The sequence below is a fragment of the Rattus rattus genome, chromosome 13, assembly GCF_011064425.1.
Source record: "Rattus rattus isolate New Zealand chromosome 13, Rrattus_CSIRO_v1, whole genome shotgun sequence".
In the NCBI taxonomy this organism is placed as follows: Eukaryota; Metazoa; Chordata; class Mammalia; order Rodentia; family Muridae; genus Rattus; species Rattus rattus.
The window spans coordinates 60,945,074-60,961,914 of NC_046166.1; the positions used below are offsets into that span (position 1 = coordinate 60,945,074).

Genomic DNA, 16,841 nt, shown 5'->3' on the forward strand with positions numbered 1-16,841 from the left:
AATGCTTTCTCTAACACCACTTCACATTACTTCTGAAGTTTCCAGCTGAAGAGCTACATCCCTCCCTCCTTCTATCCCTGGGAGGCAGGGACCCCCAAGCTAGTGTTGACCACTGATGAGGGATGTTGGCATCACGGATGAACCATGCCACTTCATGTGGTGCTGAGGATGGAATACAGGGCTTCAAAGAATCTAGACAAGCATTCTCTCAACTGAGCCACACCTCCAGCCCTGGTAGTGGCTGGGTTTTTTGTTTGTTTGTTTGTTTTGTTTTTCCCCCCTCAGTTTTTTGTTTTTTGGTTTTTTTTGGTCTGAGAAAGGGTCTCACTATTTATCCATAGCTGGCCTGAAACTCACGACCACCAGTTTGGCTTCAAATACCAGAGACCCACCTGCTTCTGCATCCCAAGTGCTGGTGTTAAAGGTGGGTGTCAAGCTTGGTAACTAGCCCCCTTTTTGTCTGCTCACTTTAGAGACAGCCCCTCCTCCAGCCCCAGGTATCAAGAGGTGGTGCTGAGTCAGGATCCTCCTGCCTCAGCCTTTCGAGTTGAAATTTCAGATGCGTATCACCATTTTAAAATGTACTCTCACCCGAGACTCAAAGCGGCTTCCTCCGTGCCGTTAGCCTGGTTTGTCTGACTCCTAGAATAGTCAACACAAGGGTCTCATCTCTCAGAGCTCAGGAGTGGTGAAGGCATTTAGGTACCAAAGGACTCCCTTCCAAACACAGCTGCTTTGGGTGATCTCAGGGTCACCCCCACGAAATGCCAGTGGCTGGGATTTTTGGGTTAAAGAAAATGAAGGGAGATGGGGCTGTCTCTGCAGTAAGAGGGAGATGGTGGTCTGGGAGTGTTTACAGTCTTGGCACAGGCTCCCAGAGATAAACGAGGGAGCAATTGTGGATGTGGGAGGAATTTGGGGTGGCATTGAAAGCAACTTTGCAGGAACTAAGAACAGCACGGCGGGGCTCCAGGGGCCCTCGGCAGAGGTTTTTATTACGTTATTTTGACTTTGAAATAGAACCGAACACTTCACTCTAGTCTAGCAAGACCAAGACAGAGCAAGCAATCGAGGCGAAATCCCAGGTGATAACCATCACAAGACCGGGCGTCGAGAAGGGGACGTAGGGACGTCCTCAATACAAGGGAGGCTCGCTGCAAAACTGGGAGAGCATAGGTGTGCTGTGGTAAGGAAAACAGATGCACCAATCAATGACCAGGTCTTTCTCCTGATCAGCAGCGTTCAGTGTCCTGACCTGGGGTTTGGACAGGTTTTTTTTTTTTTTTTTTTCCTTAAATAGAAAAGGGAGAGGAGCAAGAAGGACCATTTTGCATGCAAATGGGCCACTGCCAGAACAACCCATTAAAATGTAAAACTCCACATTCAGCTGACAAAACGGTGCAAACCACAGTGCTTGCCACAGGGGCTGCAATAAAGCACACAACAAAGAGGCCAGGGAACAACGAGGGCTGAAGGGCCTCTGTCAGCAGGTCCCCTCTCTCGTTGCCATGGGGACTCCACCGGGGCTTACTAAAGGTATTTCCTGAGGAGAAAGGCAGCACACACATGCCCAGGCAGCAGAGCTAATCCTGACAGGAAGCCATAGCCATTCAGAAGCCCAGGGGCTTGGGGCTGAAGTTTTGTTTTGTTTTTATTAAAAAAAGATTTCAGTCTTTTGTGCGTCCCACCTCATCACTGTAATTTAGTACGGAGCTGCCTGTGACGGCCAAAGCCGCAGCCAGGGTCCTTGCGTCCACTGCATGACCCCCCAAAAGTCAGCTCCCCAGGAGCTGGGCTTGAGGAGGTTAACAGGGAAACCTTTACTCGGGAGTCCCAGGCCAAGAGTTTTGTTCAACCTTACAAACCTTTCAAAAGACAAAGGTGTGCACCAGGACTGTAGTTTCCCCACTGGCATGGTACCCCGGACCTGATGTCCCCCGACTTCCGCCACAACCCAGGCCAGCTGGAAGGATTGTAATTACAGGATTAAGAAAGGAATCAAATCTCCCCTCTTCCCCAGCAGAAGTCCTGGCTTTGCCGGTAAAACTCTGGACCAAGCAGAGAGAGAAAAAAAGGAGAAAAGAAAACCTCTTCCTGAACCCTTCCTCAGTTGGGTCTTTAATACACTGCTCCCCTTCCCCTTAGCTCACTGGCCAGAGAGAACCCCAAAAGAAGGGATACCCTGCAGCTCCAGGGAGGGCTCCCAGAGTCACCGTGTCTCGCTTGGCACCAGAAGAATGCAGCAGCCATGGCAGATTCAGGGAAGAAAGCCAACCATACGCTGGCACTGGAGGTAAACTCCTGTGTGACAACCACTCCCTAGGGCAGTTTAGAGCCACTGACATCCCCTGAGCAACTTTAAGTCAGAAGATGCATCCCCCATGGGGAGGGGGGGTGGCGATGGGGGGACTGGGATTTGAGGTGGTCCCAGATCCTCTGACTAAAACCTGGGCCGGTGTACTTGCAAAGCCCGCTTAGGGGCTATATTCCTTCAGTCCACATACACACAACATAGCCTGAATCTCGTCAAAATGAGAAAGGAAAAGAGTTTGTGGAATCATTGAGACTGCTTATGGATACCCTCATCCAACACACAACACACACAGAGACAGACAGACACACACACAGACACACACACACCGTTAGGAAGCTTCTGTGGTTGTGCTAGGTGGCCTCAATCTTGGGTAGTAGCTGGAGAGTAATTTGAAGGGCCTAACTGTAGGCCACAAGCAGGTGAATCTCCTCTTAGCCTCCCTTCAACCCAAAGTCACTTCCTCAATTCGCATCGAAAAGTACAATTGGTCGCCAAGTGATAGAATGCCTAAGGCCTCGGCTGCTAAGTTTTTAGCCAGGAAGGGGGGGTGGGGAGGGTGGTGGTCCCGTTGCTAGGGCGGTAGCTTAGACCCTCCCACCGCTGGCAGGGAGCCCAGGCCTCCCAGCCATGTGTCTGCAGCTGCGACCTGTCATACACTTCCTGGTCTGGGTTCTGTAATGGAAAGATCATTAAGTGTGGGGGAGGGGGGAGTAAGAGGACTCTACAGGGAAGAGGTAACTCCCGAAGTCCGCTCCAAGCTAGGCCCTGACCTTAAAGTCCGGTCAGGTTCCTTGAAGAAAGGAATGCACTGCCCTGCCCCCAAGCGCCCAGCGCCTCCTAGGGCCACCCCTCCCCCAGGCTCCGAAGCTCCAGTTTGGAGAAGGAAAAGGCCGGCAGCTGGGCAGGAAAAGTTGCAGTCCCCAAAAACTTCCTGATCCATTCATTCAGTAGGAGCGTCAGCTGTTTCGGAATGTGCCTTCTGTCCCCCCAAAACCACAGATGGTGCCGGGGCGAGCGATTTTGTTTATGTGTTGCCTGCAGTCTGTCTGCACCGTGCCAGTGAGTCTGGGGGTAGTTAGGTCAGAGAGCCCAGCATTAGACCACCCAACCCAGGGTGGGCAAACTGCCCTTTCAAAGTGTCACATCATTCTCTGCCATGCCCACAGCCAGGAGGCACCTTCGGGGTAGAGCGCTTACTTGGCGTTCCTGGAGTGCCAGTTCAGTCCCCACTATCACGTTCACTAAAAGGGTTAAAAAATAATGGTGTGTGCGTGCGTGCGTGCGTGCGTGCGTGCGTGTGTGTGTGTGTGTGTGTGTGTGTGTGTGAACCTCTAGTAGCATCTTCAATCCCAGCACTATGTATGTGTATGTGTGTTTTCATATCCAAAGGCAGAGGCAGGCAGATTAACTGGTCCTGGTCTACATAGCAATTTCCAGGCCATCCAGACTACACCACGAGACCTTGCCTTGAAACAAACAACAAAACAAAACAAAAAACACCAATAAAGACCTTTATTACATTATAAAAATACACAAAAGAAAATGCCTTAAAATAAGATAATACGGCGAAAGCTGGTTACTTGGTGACAGGCGAACTGTAAGTTAGGGAAGGTGAACCGTCCCGAGGTTGCTGGACCGCAGAGTGAACGTGGGTGTGGTGGCTCTTACCAAGTAAGGCGAGCATTTAAGACACTGAAGTAAGTAGGAGCACTAGCAAGGCTAGCCTGGGCTACATAGCAAGTTCCAAAACAGTCAGGGCTACCCCCAGAGAGACCGTGTCTCTAAATAAAGAAATAAGAATCATACAGTGATTAAAGTGGAAAGCTTTGGTGACATATATTTGGACCTAACTCATTCACACCAACTAAAAAGACCCCAAAGATCTGGGAGCACAGGTGCCCAAAATGGAGCTTCCTTTACAGCTCCACCTGTCCACAAAATGAGTTCCTTCTTCGGCCTCTATCTCATGCACACACAGTATCAAAAGCAAGCGGTCCTTGCTTGAATATCCAAGAGTATGGGGGAGGGGGAAGTTCTGAGTTTCATGGGGGAGCTCTGTACCTGTTTTACCTTGTACTCCACAACTCTTGAGGTCCAGACTTCCCTCAGCCAAGCAACCCTAGTGACCTCGGCCTAGCTAACATTCATTCACTTAGTCCATTAAGCCAAAACAGTTCATTCAGCAGAGGCAGACCGCGGAGCTAGAAGAGCCTAGTGATCCCACCGTGGTCCTGCGCTAGCTATCTCCTGTTCCGACCCAGTCTCCTGGTGTTCCAGTCCTAGGTACCCTCGGGCTCAACGTCCATGTTTCACCCGAGTCCCAAGATTATAGAGCCACTGTGCCCGGCCAAATTTTCATTTTTAAGGTTAGAAATGTTGGGATGGAGAGATGGCTCAGCAGTTAAGAGCACTGGCTGCTCTTCCAGAGGTCCTGAGTTCAAATCCCAGCAACCACACGGTGGCTCACAACCATCTGTAAAGGGATCTGATGCCCTCTTCCGGTGTGCCTGTAGACAGTGTACTCATATGCGCAAAATAAGTAAATCTTAAAAAAAATAAAATAAAATAGAACAGAACTGTTAGGGTCTGGAGAGGTAGATGGCTGAGCAGTTAGTTAGGAGCACTGCCAGAAAACTGGGGTTCGATTCCCAGCACCCACATGGAGAGGCTCACGATGGTCCAGCTAGGATTATAGGCAGTCGCCGAGATGCTCCACAGTTGGGCTAAGATCGGGTTTTGTGCTTCATGATTTTGCCGAGCTTCAGGTTAGGATGAGTACAGCGAACACATTTAAAGCGGGCTGAGCTCTGATGACACAGAGTGGACTGGCTGTTCGAAAGCATTTTCTAAAATGCTTTGTCATTCTGCACGTGCACACGCAGTCCCACGCCCGTGGAAGCCACAGGACAACTCTGTGGAGCCGGTTGGTTCCCCCTTCTCCCATTGAATTCAGCAGCGGGTGATCGATCGCCCAGGTCTGTGCAGCAAGCGTTTTTCCTGCCACACCATCTCGTCCGCTGTGACCATGCTATACTTTTAATCACTACTTTAGAACGCCGCCCCTTCTGCGGGGAAGGTTTTGGGCTTCGGTTCGATCCCTGGGACTTGCACGGTGGGAGAAGAAAACTGACTCCAGACAGTTATCCTCTGACCTACACGCACACATGCTCTTTTCATTTTTTAAAATTTCACCATAAAATTAGGTGTAGTGACGTAGCCTCAGCACTTGGGAGGTGGAGGCAGGAGGATTGGGAATTGAAGGCCCACCTGGTATATATAGATGAGACCCCATCTTTAAAAAAAGTTCACTATAAAACAATGTTTAACACTATGCCGACAACAGCCTCACACATTCAACATTATTCCATCTTTAGCTGTGCCGTGATCTCTTGTACTTGACTTAAACTTGAGTTGGCTTATGGTGGGGCCTAAGACCAAGGCCGTGTACACAGAGGTACACAGTACATAGCCTGGCGTGGTGGGCTACACTCCGTAAGTTTGTAAGACGACAAAAACCTTGTCATGATACATCTCCCCGAAGATCGTTAAGGCCACAAATCAATATAAATATCTCTCCGTATATCAACTGTAATGAAATTAGTGAACTGGTGTTGCCCGTGGATAAGCAATTCGCCCCTTTACTTTGAGCCCTTTGGCCCTCCTCTGCAGGGTGAGATGCTCTTACGTAACCTGTCTTTCTTTGATGTGGGCTTCAAATATCACTCCCTAGATGAGTTATTAATTATATCTGCAGGTCTATTAAACAGTACGGAAGTGCACCACTTTAATCTCGGCACTCCAGAGAATAGGAGGATCTCTATGAGTGTGAAGCCAGCCTGGTCTACAGAGCGAGTCAGGGCATCTTGAAAATCATGATAAAAGAAAGGAAGGGAGGAAAGGAGGGAGGGAGGAGAGAAAGAACGAAGGAAGATAGAAAGAAAAAAGTCACAGTGCAAACTACTAAACATAACCTAAATTATTTCCTGACAGTAGAGGGGTAAAAATTCTGTAACCCACACAATTCGATAACATATAGTTACTACCGAAAAAGGAAAAAAAAATCTGCATAGGAATATATTTAAGTTACAAGCCAATATATACAGTATAAATTCCATTTCTCAGATAGGAACGCAAGAAGAAAATCTTAAAAAAAAAAAAAGATTCAGGTCAACTGTGATTATTGATGGATGGTAAGAATCTAAGACATCATTTTTCTGTCTGTACAGGTCTATAGTCTCTGATTTCTTATCATAAACACATATCGAAATGTTTTGGAGGTTTTCTTGTTTTTACTTTTTGTTGTTTCGCTGATTTTTGTTCTGTTTTATTTCTTGAAACAGGGTCTCTGTAGACCAGGCTGGCTTCTAATTTACAGAAATCCACCTGCCTCTCTCCATCTCCAGAGTGCTAGAATCAAAGGTTCTACAGCCATCAAAACTGTTCTTACAGACCGACGGTGTCACGCATCGGTAACGGCAGTACCGGGAGGTGACCGCAAGAACAGCCTTTGCTACATACCGGGTTCAAGTTCAACCTGGGCTACAGGAGACCTCCCGCCATCTTAAAAAGCAAACAGAAAGGCATTCTTTTTAACTGCACAGATCTTTGTGCTGGTGGATAAATAGGACTGTGTACCCTAGTGTACTAGAAGGTGTGGGCACTAGGGTGGGGTGGGGGGACACACCCAAACCAAACAAAAGCAACAACAAAAGAAGCCCATACACTGGGGACTGGAGAGCAGGCTCATCGGCAACGGGATCCGATGCCCTCTTCTGGTGTGACTGAGGATAGAGATGGTGTGCTCGCATCCATAAGTAAGATATAAAAACAAACAAACAAACCCATACACCATACAGAATAAAATAAGCATTCAACTACAAACTGAAAGGGTGTGTGTGTGTGTGTGTGTGTGTGTGTGTGTGGTGTGAGGGTAATCTAGGGTTCTTTAAACTGTGGAGACATGAGGCTGGAGAGTTGCCTCAATGGTTAAGAACACTCGTTGCTTTTGCAGAAGGCCCTGGTTCAATCTCCCTGCACCCCACCCGCACGGTGGCTTCCAGCCATCTGTATGCAATTTCAGTTCCAGGGAGACATGACACCCCCTTCTGGTCTCTTCTGGTACTGCAAGCACTGCGTGCACACAGTGCACACCCAGTCACGGAAAACAACGTGGAAACGAAAGAAACTCCGAGGAAGAGGCGGCCTCTTAAATAAAATCTTAGTGTGGACCCAAACTAAAGCTTATGGGTAAGAATTAAGCATACTTTATTATAAGGAATTATAAAAAGTCGGGTGGGAACGGGTAGGCACTTCATGTTAAAGGAGAACAAGCAATGGTCATATATAAGGTGCATTACAGTCAAGGAAAAAAAAACAGGAATATATTTGGATAGATTGGGTGGGTGGGCGGGGAAATCAGTGAAGAAATAGGCTGGTAACCAGCCTGAGCCTAGCAGTCACTGTGGGGAACATGAGGGAGGAAAGGGGTGAGATCCAGACTCAATTTTCTTTTCCCAGGAGACTCAGTAGCACAGCCACTCAGCAGATAAGGCTTCGACTCTCACCCCGGCCTTGCTCAGTCTGCAGGATGAGATTCCCGACTGAAGACAGCACGGACCATGCATGGTAAGGGCTAAATGGACAGTGGTATTAGCCAAAGGCCCTTGGGGCAGATGCTCAAGTCCAGTGCTTACAGCCAAGAAGAGGGTCCAGGTGGTTGGTTTCCTACTGGTCACGCTACAGGCAGACAGAGGGAACTAAAGTCAGAGGCAGCCCAGACTCCAAAAGGCTTCTCTTAAGGCCCTGGGTCCCGACCTCCTAACCACGTGACCATTTAACACAGTTCCTCGTGTTGTGGTGATCGCCCCCAACACACACACACCATAAAATTATTTTGTTGCTACTTCATAACTGTGATTTTGCTACTGTTATGCATCTGAGAACCTGTTAGGAGTACTGTTAGGAAGTTGAGAAGAGAGAGCAGCCGGGTCTCTCCCTGTTAGGGGAGAAGCAGTTGCCTGTTCAGTGTCCAGGTTCCAGGGAAGAGGGAAGTAAAAATGTGGGGGATGGGGGGCGGCCAAACAGACTTCCCAATAGCCTAGAGGAATGAGGCCTTGTAAAAACAGGGCAGAGCTGCTCGTCAGACTCTCTGACCTGGCACTCACCTCCTTGGATAATGATTCCCCAGAACTCTCTTCCCCCAAGGCCATCTTCCACATCCCGGAGACATCCTGAAGGAATGACCCTGCAGACCCACTGGGTGATGCAGCAGAAGCATGCACTTGCAGAAGCCAGCTCCCTCCCGTTCTGCCCTCCACACAGGTAAGTCCCAGACACCAGGTGACAAACTCCCGGCTGGATTCTTTGTGTGGCCTTCCCTCCCTGCCCCCACCAACAGCAAGTCCTCTGGACAACCATTTGTTCTTTCTTCCCTGAGAAATTCCTCCTCCTCCCTGACTTTGGGGAGCGGCTGGCAAAGCCGGAGTGGAAAAATCAGTGGAGCTAATGGTGTAGCAATGCAGAGGCCCGAGCCAAGAACACAGCCTTGAGCGGCTCGGCTGGCCGCCCTGGCCTCGCTGCTGATGCGGACACGTGAGTACCCTCACATTCTCTCACGGGCGAGCACTGCCCTCCCACCCCACCCCCTCAACTATCGAGAACCTTCCAGAGGCACTGGTCCCACCTCCTGGGAGGGGATGTACAACAAGGTAGGTCCTTCCGGGAAGCCTGGCAACTTAGAATGCATTTCAGACTTCATGGACCTAAACCCTCCACCCTCACTTGAGCAAAGAAAAAAAAAGGGGGGGGAACCACATCATTCAACACCTCTTGCCTCATATAATTCCACTCTCGTTCTGGAATCCTCTACCATCCAGTGCGAGTTGGAAACAAACAGGGTCTTTTCATAAGAAATTTTACTGGGGGCTGGGGTGCAGCGACGGTGTATTCCCCCAAGTGTTCCAAGCCAGCTGTGACACTACTCCTTAGGGTCACACTGACAGGCTAAAGCTGCAGGCCTACAGTTTGCCTATCAGTGAAAACACCCTGCATACCTAGCTAGGTCCCCAAGCAGCTAGGCTGAAATCCACACCCTCTTGGACCAAAGGCAGTTCAGAACCCCCAGTGGGGTGGGCGTAGGAGGGCTACCAGGGAACTACAGCTGAGGCCAGGGCCAGATTTTGGCAGCACCCCCAGCCTTTCCCCATAGGCACAGGTTTCGGCAGAACAAGGACAAAGCCCTGCTTTGTGGTGCACGGGCGACCTACAAGCCAGCAACAGAGACGTGCAGCTTTTCCATTAAATGTAACCTCTCCTCCCTCATTCAGCCACCAGACTCCTTCAAATCTGGGTGGGTGGGAGGAGCTGTAAAACCTCAGCCATTAAATCGCTTATGAGTTGCAGGTTTCCGTGGACGAAGGAAAGTATTTCAAGACTGGAAGTCTCACACTCTCTGCTCCTTTGGGGTGCTCAGGGGAACAGGGAAGAAGGGGGCCGCCATTCTCAACTACAAGTGGCCCTGCAAAGTTTTAGACATACCCACTCACCGATCCCTCAAATTCTGTTCTCGGAGACAAATGCATGGAAATGGTCTTCCCCGGGCTCAGATCGGCTCCTAAACTGGTTCTTATCTTTGGGAAGTGGGAATTCTGCCCCTGGGCCTGGGTCCTAGTTTCATTTTACCCACAAACCCCAAAGCCCGATCTGAAGAAACAAACTTAAGACTCGGTAATATGGCAAATGGGAGAAGGAAGGGGTGGGGTGGGGGAGGAGACTGGTTTTCCTGGAACCCTTATTAAATCAACTTTGTAAGGACAGCCAGAAACTACAGGCCTCCTGGGTCCCTTCGGGGCAGGGGCGTCTGCAGAGACTGCCGGGATGGTGCTCAGCCAGGGGAGGGGCTGCCCTCTTCCCCCCCTCCCCTCACTAAAGCCTTCCCAAAGCTTGAAGTGCAAACTAAGTCTGGGCTGGTTTGTTTTTAAACTTCTGGACCAATCTTTGTGACATAGAGTACAGCTGGGTTTTTTTTGTTTTTTTTTTTTTTAAAGATAAAAGCAGCATTACTTAATAATCGGTAAGGCCAAGACTACAGTACACTGCACGTCCTCGAGATTCCAAAAGTTTACAAGGCGCGGAGAGAGACTATTGCCCTGACATCACGGTTACAGTGGTCTGTGTTCTGGCAAAAGCGCCCCCCACCCCCAGGAGCAGGGTGTGGTGACATATCTAATACCAGCATTCGGAGGCAGAGGCATAGATCCCTGAGTTCGAAGCCAGCCTGGTCTGTGTAATAAGTCCCCGGTCATCCAGGGCTACAGAGTGAGGCTCTGTCCCAAAGGAAACAGGGAAAGAAATGAAATAATACAGTGACCCACGTGGCTATCACGGATGAGTAGATTCCTATGTCACCCTAAGACCTCATTCTTGACGGGAAACTACGCCAGTGTAAGGTGACAGGAAGTGACAGGATGCAGGTCGGAGACAGCCGAGAGCCATGGGAAAAGCTTTGGGGATGACAAACTGATCTCTTGACGAGGGTGGTAGTAGCATGAGGTGTAGCCCTTATGAAAACTCAATGAAGGACTTGTCTAAGATCGGCACATGTTACATTACATAAATTACGCTTCAATCAACTGACTTCTATACAGCCCCCGCCCACTCCACTTCCCTACCCTTCCATTCCCAGAACCACCACAGTGCCTGGGGGTGGTGGCACAAACCTTTCATCCCAGGCAGATCTCTTCTGAGTTCAAGGCTAGCCTGGTCTACAGAGCGAGTTCCAGAACAGCCAGGGCTACACAGACAAACTGTGTCAAATAAACAACAACAACAACAACACAGGTAAAAAGCATAGGTCCCCTAGCCTCAGTCTCCATCACTGCCCCAGCAGCTTCAATGACCCTCCCCCTCCACTTAAAATTCCTTCCGTGGGGGCTGGGAGAGATGGCCCAGGGTAAAGAGCACTGGCTAATATCCTTCAGATATCCATCCCAGTTCAATTCCCAGCACCCACAATGGCGGCTCACAACTGTCTAGAAGCCCAGTTCCAGGGGATCTGACAGCCTCACACCAGACACGCACACCGACAAAACACCAGTGCGCGTGAAAACGATTACTGTCCGACTACTTATAATGAAACCCACGGATTCCATTCTAAAATTCCGCCATCACTCTCCCCAGTCCACAGTCCCGCTCCCTGACTGACCCTCAACGTGCCCGTCTCCCTCTGTTCCTGACAGCACGGGCAGATGCGGGAACAGCTACGTACACTTTCGCGAGGAAGTATTATGTGTGTCCGCACTGTGACATGCGAGCCTTTCTTGTTGTTCCCATTTTAGTGATTTGTCGCACAGAGCAAACCAACTTAACTGAAAACTGGGTCCCGTCAGTACACTTCAAATTTCTCAGCAGGAACCATTTAAATATACTAAGTAAGCCTTCCATGCCGGCTGAATCCAGTCTTCCCTGGTGTTACCCTCCACAGTTGTGTACTCAGAGAGCAATACCGCTGTGCACACATCTTAAACCTCTCCACTTCAAGAATGCCTGCTCTTAACCCCCACTGAGACCCGTACCTTAGTACCCTAAGGTAAGATTACAGGTAAACACCTGGAATCTAGCGTTGTGAAGGCTGTGACAGAAGATGGTGAGACCAGACAGGGCTACACAGTGAGATTCTATGTCAAAAATAAAATGATAAGAGACCCCCTACTTTCTTTTCTTTTGTTTTTTTCTTTTGAGACAGAATCTCTCTCTGAAGCACCGGCTGGCTACACGGACCAAAATGGCCTCCGGCTCTGAGGTACGGCTTCCAAGTCCTGATAGAGATTAAAGGCACGTGGCACCAAGTGGGGCAGGACAGATGCAGTTCAGCTCTGGGTACCACATCCCCTCTGCTACAGCTTCACTGTGAGGTTTAACTACGGTTTACCAGCAGCCGGAGAGATGGCTCGGAAGTTAAGAGCAGAGAGGTGGGGTCCCAGCACCCACAAGGCAGCTGCGGATCAGACTTGTTTCCCTTCGCTTTGTTTTGTTTTGTTTTTTTTGAGATGGGGTTTCTCTGTGTGGCCTTGGCTGTCCTGGAACTCATAGGAGGCCACTTGACTCTGCCTCCTGAGTGCTGAGATTAAAGGCACGCGCCATGACCGGCTCGCACTGACAATCATTCCAGAGGGTCCACGAATCCTCTTCTGATCTCTGCGAGCACCAAGCACATAATACAGAGCGTACACACACACACACACACACACACACACACACACACACACAGAGAGAGAGAGAGAGAGAGAGAGAGAGAGAGAGAGAGAGAGAAACACTCATACACATAAAATAAAAAAGCTTTAATAAATAGCCTGCTTCGTATTTATCGTCTGGCCACCGCTTGCCGACAACTATATACCTACATATACACCTACAGCCCTATTAGGTACAGAGGTCCCCTCTTGCCTTGAGCCAAGCACGTTCCTGCTCATGTCTGTCTTTGGCTCTACTACTGAATAAAACATGAACATGCCAGTTTCCGCCACTGCACCCCTGCTCCTCCCTCACTATCATCTGTATGCACAGGTTCACCCACTGATCATCAAACAGGTCCCTGCCAGCTTAGAAAACAGCCCTGAACACGTGGCCACCATTCGCACATACACCCTAAGCCTTTAGCCCACTCTTACTTACTTACTCTCTGTGACCAGCCACTAACTCTCGAGCCGTTTGACAGCAGAAAGGTCTCAACATTTACCTCTAAGTCCCTCAGAAGCCACCAGGAATCTTAGGAGCAGTAACAACTTCCCGGCACTTAGAACACACCACGGGCCCGTGGGAGGCCCCCATGATGTTCCTGTGCCCCATTCTGCCTCTTGTTCTTTTCCAAGTCCCTTAAACAGGCCACCTCCAAAGCAAACTCTTCATCAGGCCCTCAGGTAAGACCTGGAGGACAAAGTCCAGAAAGGCGTGCATGCTCACGCCCTCATAGAAAACACGTCACCGGCACAGCTTTCTGGAAGCCAGAGGCCATCACCATGTTCTTCTTACTCGAGGATGATTTCTCCAAATCTATGTTCACGGCACTCTTCGCATTGCAACAACCACCCCTTTCTATGATCGTCCGAGTTAAAGACCTAATTACACTGTTTCCCCAGAAGGCACGCACTCCCGGCACTCCCGGCACTCCCGAGTTCCTCACCTCTGGCTAGCAGTTGTCACCAGCCTTCCGTGATCCCCACCTCTGATAAGGTTGGCTCCCTATACGGAGGGAAGCCCAAACCAGCCCAGGTGTGGGGAAGGGGCACTTTGCTCCTCCAAGGAGGAAGTCTTTTAAGCTGACCACATCATCTCCACGCCAGTAGCCCACCCTGTTTCCTCAGCTCAAGGATCCAGCTGAGGCTCGTCCTGTTGTCTTACCTTGTTCGGGCAAGGTTGGGGCTGGTCTGGCAGTGCAGAGAGTGGCTGTGACCAGCACAGCCCAGAAGAGGAGGCCCCTCCAGCCCCACATCCCAGTTCTGCAGTTAGAGGTTGGTAACAAGGCTCCGCACCTCCATGGATACTCTGCCGCTGCGGTGAGCGGGATCTGCCTTCGCAAGCTGACTCTGGGGAAAGAAACAACGGCTGTAATCGAAGTTGGGGAGGAGAGGGCGAGGGGAAGAAAAAAAAAAAGCATCACGTCCACAGTCAACCTGTCCGGAAGGCTGCTGCTCTTTAGAATTAATTTCTTTTTTTTTTTTTTCTCTTTTTTTTTTTTCGGGGCTGGGGCCCAACCCCAGGGCCTTGCGCTTGCTAGGCAAGCGCTCTACCACTAAGCCAAATCCCCAACCCCGAATTAATTTCTTTTTATATATTACATCCTGACTCCGGTTTTTTCCCCCCATCCACTCCTCTGTTTCTCTTCAGAAATGGGCAGGCTCCCAGGGATATCAACTAGACAGGACATGTCACGTGATACAGTAAGACTAGGCACCTTGGGGCTGGAGGGATGACTCAGCAGTTATGAGCTCTGATCCAGAGGTCCTGAGTTCAATTCCCAGCAACCACATGGTGGCTCACAACCGTCTGTAATGAAATCTGATGCCCTCTTCTGGTGTATCTGAAGACAGCAACAGTGTACTCATTCACATAAAATAAGTAAATCTTAAAAAAAAAAGAGAGAGAGAGAGACTAGGCACCTCCCCTCAAATCAAGGCTGGATGAGGCAACCCAGTAGGAGGACAAGGGTCCCAAAAAAGACAGGAATCTCACAAGAACACAGTTACACAACGGCAACACATACGCAGAGGGCTTACACCAGACCACGCAGGCTCCCTCATCGTCGGTTCGGACTCTGTGAGTCCCTATGAGCCCTGGTTGGTGTTGTGGGTGTCTTGTAGTGTTTTTTGACCCCTCTGGCTCCTACAGTCCCAGAAGGATGCTTCTTAGGGTGCAAAGAGAATGGAGCCTATCTCGACATTTATCAGAGGTAACAGGCTTACATCCATAATTTGTCTTGTTCCCCAGTGGGCACTTTTGGTAGGTGAAGAGCCCTTTGAGAGACAGACCCTCCTGGGAGGTTTTAAGTCAGCTGGGGACAAGCCTGGAAGAGGAGGAATTACAGAGAACCCCAGTCTCACATCCCTCCCTCATCCTTTCTGTCCCTGGCCATGAGTGAACGGGATTTCTCTGCTACAGAGAGATCTCCGCCGTCTAACCTTCCTGCCACCGTGACAGCGTGCTCAAAAAAGCAATGGTCAACTGCAGACTGAAACCCACATAACGGAGAGTGAAATAAACCTTGTCTCTCTTTAACTTGATTACCACAGCTATTTTGTTAGAGCGCTAGGAGGCTGGATGCTACCTTTCAATTCTACAACGATGTCCTCAGTGCGAGCTAAGTGCCAAGTTGGCTGGGTCAACAGCCATGATGTTCTTCAAGAGAAAAGCCTCACTCAACTATGAAAGGAAGGGAAGGGACTCCCAGAAATCCCAAAGAGCCAAATGGCAAAGGAAGGGCTTGAGAAACACGATGTGCAGTTTCAGGTCCCAGGAACCTCTGACGTGGGTTTTGTAGACACGGCCAAGTTCAAGAACCACCACATAAAAGCAGTCCCCGCAAACGGCACAGAAATGGCATCAGAAACTTCAGTAAGAAAGCTGGGTGTGGAGGGGGCACTCCTGTAGTCCCAGCATTTGAGAGGCAAAGGCAAGGGGATCTCTTGAGTTCGAGGCCCGCCTGGTCTACATAGAAAGGTCCAAGACAGCCAGGGATACACAGAGAAACCACCACCACCACCACCACCACCACCACCACCACCACCACCACGACCACCACCACCACCACAGAGACCATGAATCCCATAAGATGCAGTCAAGCATCACAGAAGCCACAAGTGCACGCGCCGAGCTCATTACGACCCCTCTGAAGCCTAAAACGGTTAAGACCTGGAGGACAGAGTCCCAACCACAGGGTAGGCGGTCTTGCTTTTATCGTCCACCCATGCTCGGGAATTGGATTCATGGCTACACAGCCAAGGGTTGCAGACTGCACCAACCAAAGACTAGGCCCAAGGGAGGCTGAGACTGCAGCTGCAGCTCAGGGTCCCAAAGGTGTCTAGGCCCCGGTGAGGATCTCAAAGTGAAGGCCTTTCTCAAGGTGAAAGTAGATAGAGCAGTGGGACCCGCACCCTCCTCAACCCGTGCCATACACACGCACTATTTGTAGATGGTTGCTGTAATGCACAAACTAAAACAAAACAAAGTAAGAAGAAGAGAGAGAGAGAGGAAGAAGAAGAAGAAGAAGAAGAAGAAGAAGAAGAAGAAGAAGAAGAAGAAGAAGAAGAAGAAGAAGAAGAAGAAGAAGAAGAAGGGGAAGAAGAAGAAGGGGAAGGGAAGAGGAAGGAGGGAGGGAGGGAGGAGGGAGGGAGGGAGGGAGGGGGGGGGGAGGGAGGAGAAATAGGTTAAGTACTGGTTCACAGCTTCAGCTCACAGGGATTATGGAGACCCAATAAACCACTTCTTTCTTCCCCCACCAGGGATGGAATCCAGGACCTTTCACAGGCTAAGCCGAGTGTTCGTTCTTCCTCAGAGACCCATCCCCAGGTCTCCAGGGCCCATCTTTTTGCCCCTAAAACGAGAAGAATCACGGAACCTCCAGCCACACCAGCCTCCCTCCCAGAGAACACACGCGTCACTGCTTGAAGGCAGAGTCGGACACTGTGAGATGGATCCAGCCATCTCTGACAACAGTGAGTGGAGATGTCACAGGGAGGTGGGAAAGGAAAGCCCAGCACAGGCACAGTCAAGAGCCGGTGCAGAGACTGACACGAAGTATCTCACCCAGACCTAGCTAAAGCCATGGCTTCTGCAGCGCGTGACCCGTCTAGAGTCTGTGATAGTAATTTTTGGTATTAGATATGTTTTATTTATTACTGCTGGGGGCCGAGTGACAGTGTCACAGCACACATGCAAAGGTCAGAGGACAACTCTATGGAGTCAGTTCTTTCCCTCTGCCTTTACATGGGTTACGGGGACTGCACCATCTCACTGGCCCTGTGGTTGGTGACAT

General features: G+C 49.9%; 1 protein-coding gene across 8 annotated transcripts in view; it reads right to left on the minus strand.

The window, feature by feature from the left end:
* Window positions 1–16,841, minus strand: part of Fgfr1 (fibroblast growth factor receptor 1) — a 54,577-nt gene that overhangs the window by 26,508 nt on the left and 11,228 nt on the right. For all 8 annotated transcript variants that reach the window (XM_032918785.1, XM_032918788.1, XM_032918786.1 and 5 more), the window contains exon 2: window positions 13,712–13,896. In XM_032918785.1, coding sequence (XP_032774676.1) covers window positions 13,712–13,802 — 91 coding nt within the window. In that variant the 5' untranslated portion in view covers window positions 13,803–13,896. The remainder of the gene's footprint in view (window positions 1–13,711; window positions 13,897–16,841) is intronic.